General features: G+C 36.8%; 1 protein-coding gene across 1 annotated transcript in view; it reads left to right on the top strand.

The window, feature by feature from the left end:
* Sec8 (exocyst complex component secretory 8) overlaps positions 1-2,500 on the top strand; it is an 11,717-nt gene that overhangs the window by 7,467 nt on the left and 1,750 nt on the right. The window contains exons 9-14 of the mRNA XM_043037871.2: positions 1-98; positions 610-725; positions 1,077-1,230; positions 1,575-1,752; positions 1,918-2,138; positions 2,434-2,500. The exon at positions 1-98 is cut by the window's left edge and continues 30 nt beyond it; the exon at positions 2,434-2,500 is cut by the window's right edge and continues 12 nt beyond it. Of these exons, the coding sequence (XP_042893805.2) occupies positions 1-98; positions 610-725; positions 1,077-1,230; positions 1,575-1,752; positions 1,918-2,138; positions 2,434-2,500 (834 nt within the window). The remainder of the gene's footprint in view (positions 99-609; positions 726-1,076; positions 1,231-1,574; positions 1,753-1,917; positions 2,139-2,433) is intronic.

The following is a 2,500-nucleotide window of genomic DNA, read 5'->3' as shown; positions in this document are numbered from 1 at the left end:
CTTAGTCAGCTGGGCAACAGCCAGCAGCAAGCCCCTGCTGCATTCACTGAAGCTGCCACAGATATCTCGTCATTTTTCACAAAGAAACGCACGCCAAGGTAACCGTCTTTTTTTTAATTTGTTGCTTGTTTGTAGTTTGTGCTTAACTTGATTGTCACTTTTTCATTAGGTACTGTATTTTATTGCTTGCTTCTTACTAACTGCATAGTATACTTGCTATTAGTTATTGTTTTGCTTGTGTAATGCTTATTTGTTGTTTGTGTTATGACTTGCTTCTAGCTGATTACCAGATTTACCTATTAACATAGTGATGTGGAATGATTTTTGCATGTCTGGAAAGTTTATGAATGACTTTCAAAATCAAGTAACCTTTAGTTGTTTTTTTAGAAAGGTTGAAATTTTTGGTAGGGATTCCCTAGTCTTCATACGCCTAAGGTAACGTCAAAAGACCCCCTTTATGTATTCGTTATTGTGCAAGTGTGGTATATCAAAAGACATATTCAACATGCATGATGAGCATCTTTGAATTTTTCTGGAATTTTTTTTTGAGAGTAACTAAGACTGATCTAAAGATTTTCATTATAATCAAGGGAAAACCTCTCTCTTCAGATCCAAGAATTATTCCCTCTTCAAGTTCGAGGCCTCGTACCATGCCATGACTATGAACTCCTACCTCATGGAACAAGCTGCAGAGCAAGGGGGCATTGATGGAATAGATTCCACAGGTTTGCCATTTTCATTCTGTGTTATTTGTTAACTCCTGATTGTTAACTCCTGTTCTGAGATGTAGTTCATGTTGCATTTTCATTTATTTAATTGATTTCCTCTTATTTCAAATAAAACCTTATGTCATGAAATTCATATTGTATAATCACAAATGAATAATCTTTTGTGGTGGGAAAGGCCTGTTTAGGGAAGTTTTAAGACCCATTGTTATTTGTTTTAGTAAGATTTGCAATTTTGTTCAAAGCTATTCCTCTTTTTTTTTTTTTTTTCTTATATCAAATGCTAACATAAATACCCCAGTTACTAAGTCAGGTGTACATTTATCTATATGTAATACTTATGTATAACAGATGGCAATACAACAAGTGCAGGGAACAACAAATCAAAATCAGTAAATGAGAAGACACTGGTTTGCTTGCCATCACCCCACAACATCACGGCTGTGTTCAACCCTCTCCTGTCTTTCATTAGGGAGATTGAAGATGCCCTTGGATGCTCACCAGGGTAAGTCTAATTTCAGGTTTTGGAGAATATAACAGTTAGAATCAGTATACAAGTTTAAGACTGCATCAATTGTTTAATTGACAGAATAGCTGAAGACTAGGTAGATTAAAAATGAATAAAACAATTAACAGTGATTTAAAGGGAACTCCTCTCTAATATACAGTCACATCATCAATTTGTAATTCATTTCATTTATATGCTATTAAGGAATCAACAAAGCCGACTTATATCCTACCTGAAAGCTTAATTTTAAACAAAAATATAAGAAATGTTAGAGTGAGATTATTAAGTAAAAAGTTTAACTAGTACTATGCATTGATAAATTTTCATTTGCTATTTTCCAGAACCCACTGTACACTTTATGTCTTCATCACTGACTATATCAAAGATGCCTTCCTGGCTCAGTTGCATGTTGAGACAGCAGGCAGGCTGGAACAAGCCACCAAAGCTCTTGACCAGTGGCGCACTTGTAAGGATCCGCAGGTCCTCAAGGCACTCAAAATTAGTCGGCCACTCCTACAGGTATAGATCTTCGTTGATGGTGACTATAGTTTTTTGCAGGAATGAATCAGGAATATTGTGTTTTTCTTTATTTCGTTATCAGGATTATTTTCAAATAGATGAATATGATACTATTATGTAAATATCACATTTATGGCTACTACGCTTTTCTCCCTGACAACACAGAGTAGTATCAGTGTGTGGCAGAGTATTGAAGAACTGAGGTGGTTACTTGGAGCTCTCCCTCTCTATGCTGACCACTTTGTGTCTATGATGTGCAACACCCTCATGAACTACCGTGAAACATGCCAGGCAGCCTACCGGGGGATCACCCAACCTGACTCTGAGGACAAGAGAATAATTTCAGCAACTTGGGCCAAAGATGAGGATATTAGCAGATTCCTCAGGTATTTGAACTGGTCTTGACCCATTCGCGCCAGATGACAAGCTATCAAGTCATGGGAATATTTCATTAATGCGAGATGATGTCCTATCATGTCATGATCATGGTATTGCACCAGGAGAGTTCTAGCACTTGAAGGCTGCGTGCACTTATTATCTTCATGGAAGGAGCAGTATATAGCAAATAATCAGCCTGGTGCAAATGGGTTAATATTGGTGCTATAAATTCTGAGCTAGAAATGTACCAAGCTATGATGTTGCTTTCATTTGAATATTAATGTCAATTTTATTATTTTGCAGAGATCTTCCCAATTGGAGAGCCCTACAAGCAGGTGTAACTTCTGAGTGTGCAATTGAAGGAGAAGAA

This window comes from Penaeus japonicus, unplaced genomic scaffold (genome assembly GCF_977035675.1).
Source record: "Penaeus japonicus unplaced genomic scaffold, GWHDUDI00000001_assembly GWHDUDI00000025, whole genome shotgun sequence".
Classification (NCBI taxonomy): Eukaryota; Metazoa; Arthropoda; class Malacostraca; order Decapoda; family Penaeidae; genus Penaeus; species Penaeus japonicus.
This window is presented reverse-complemented; position numbering and strand designations above follow the sequence as displayed.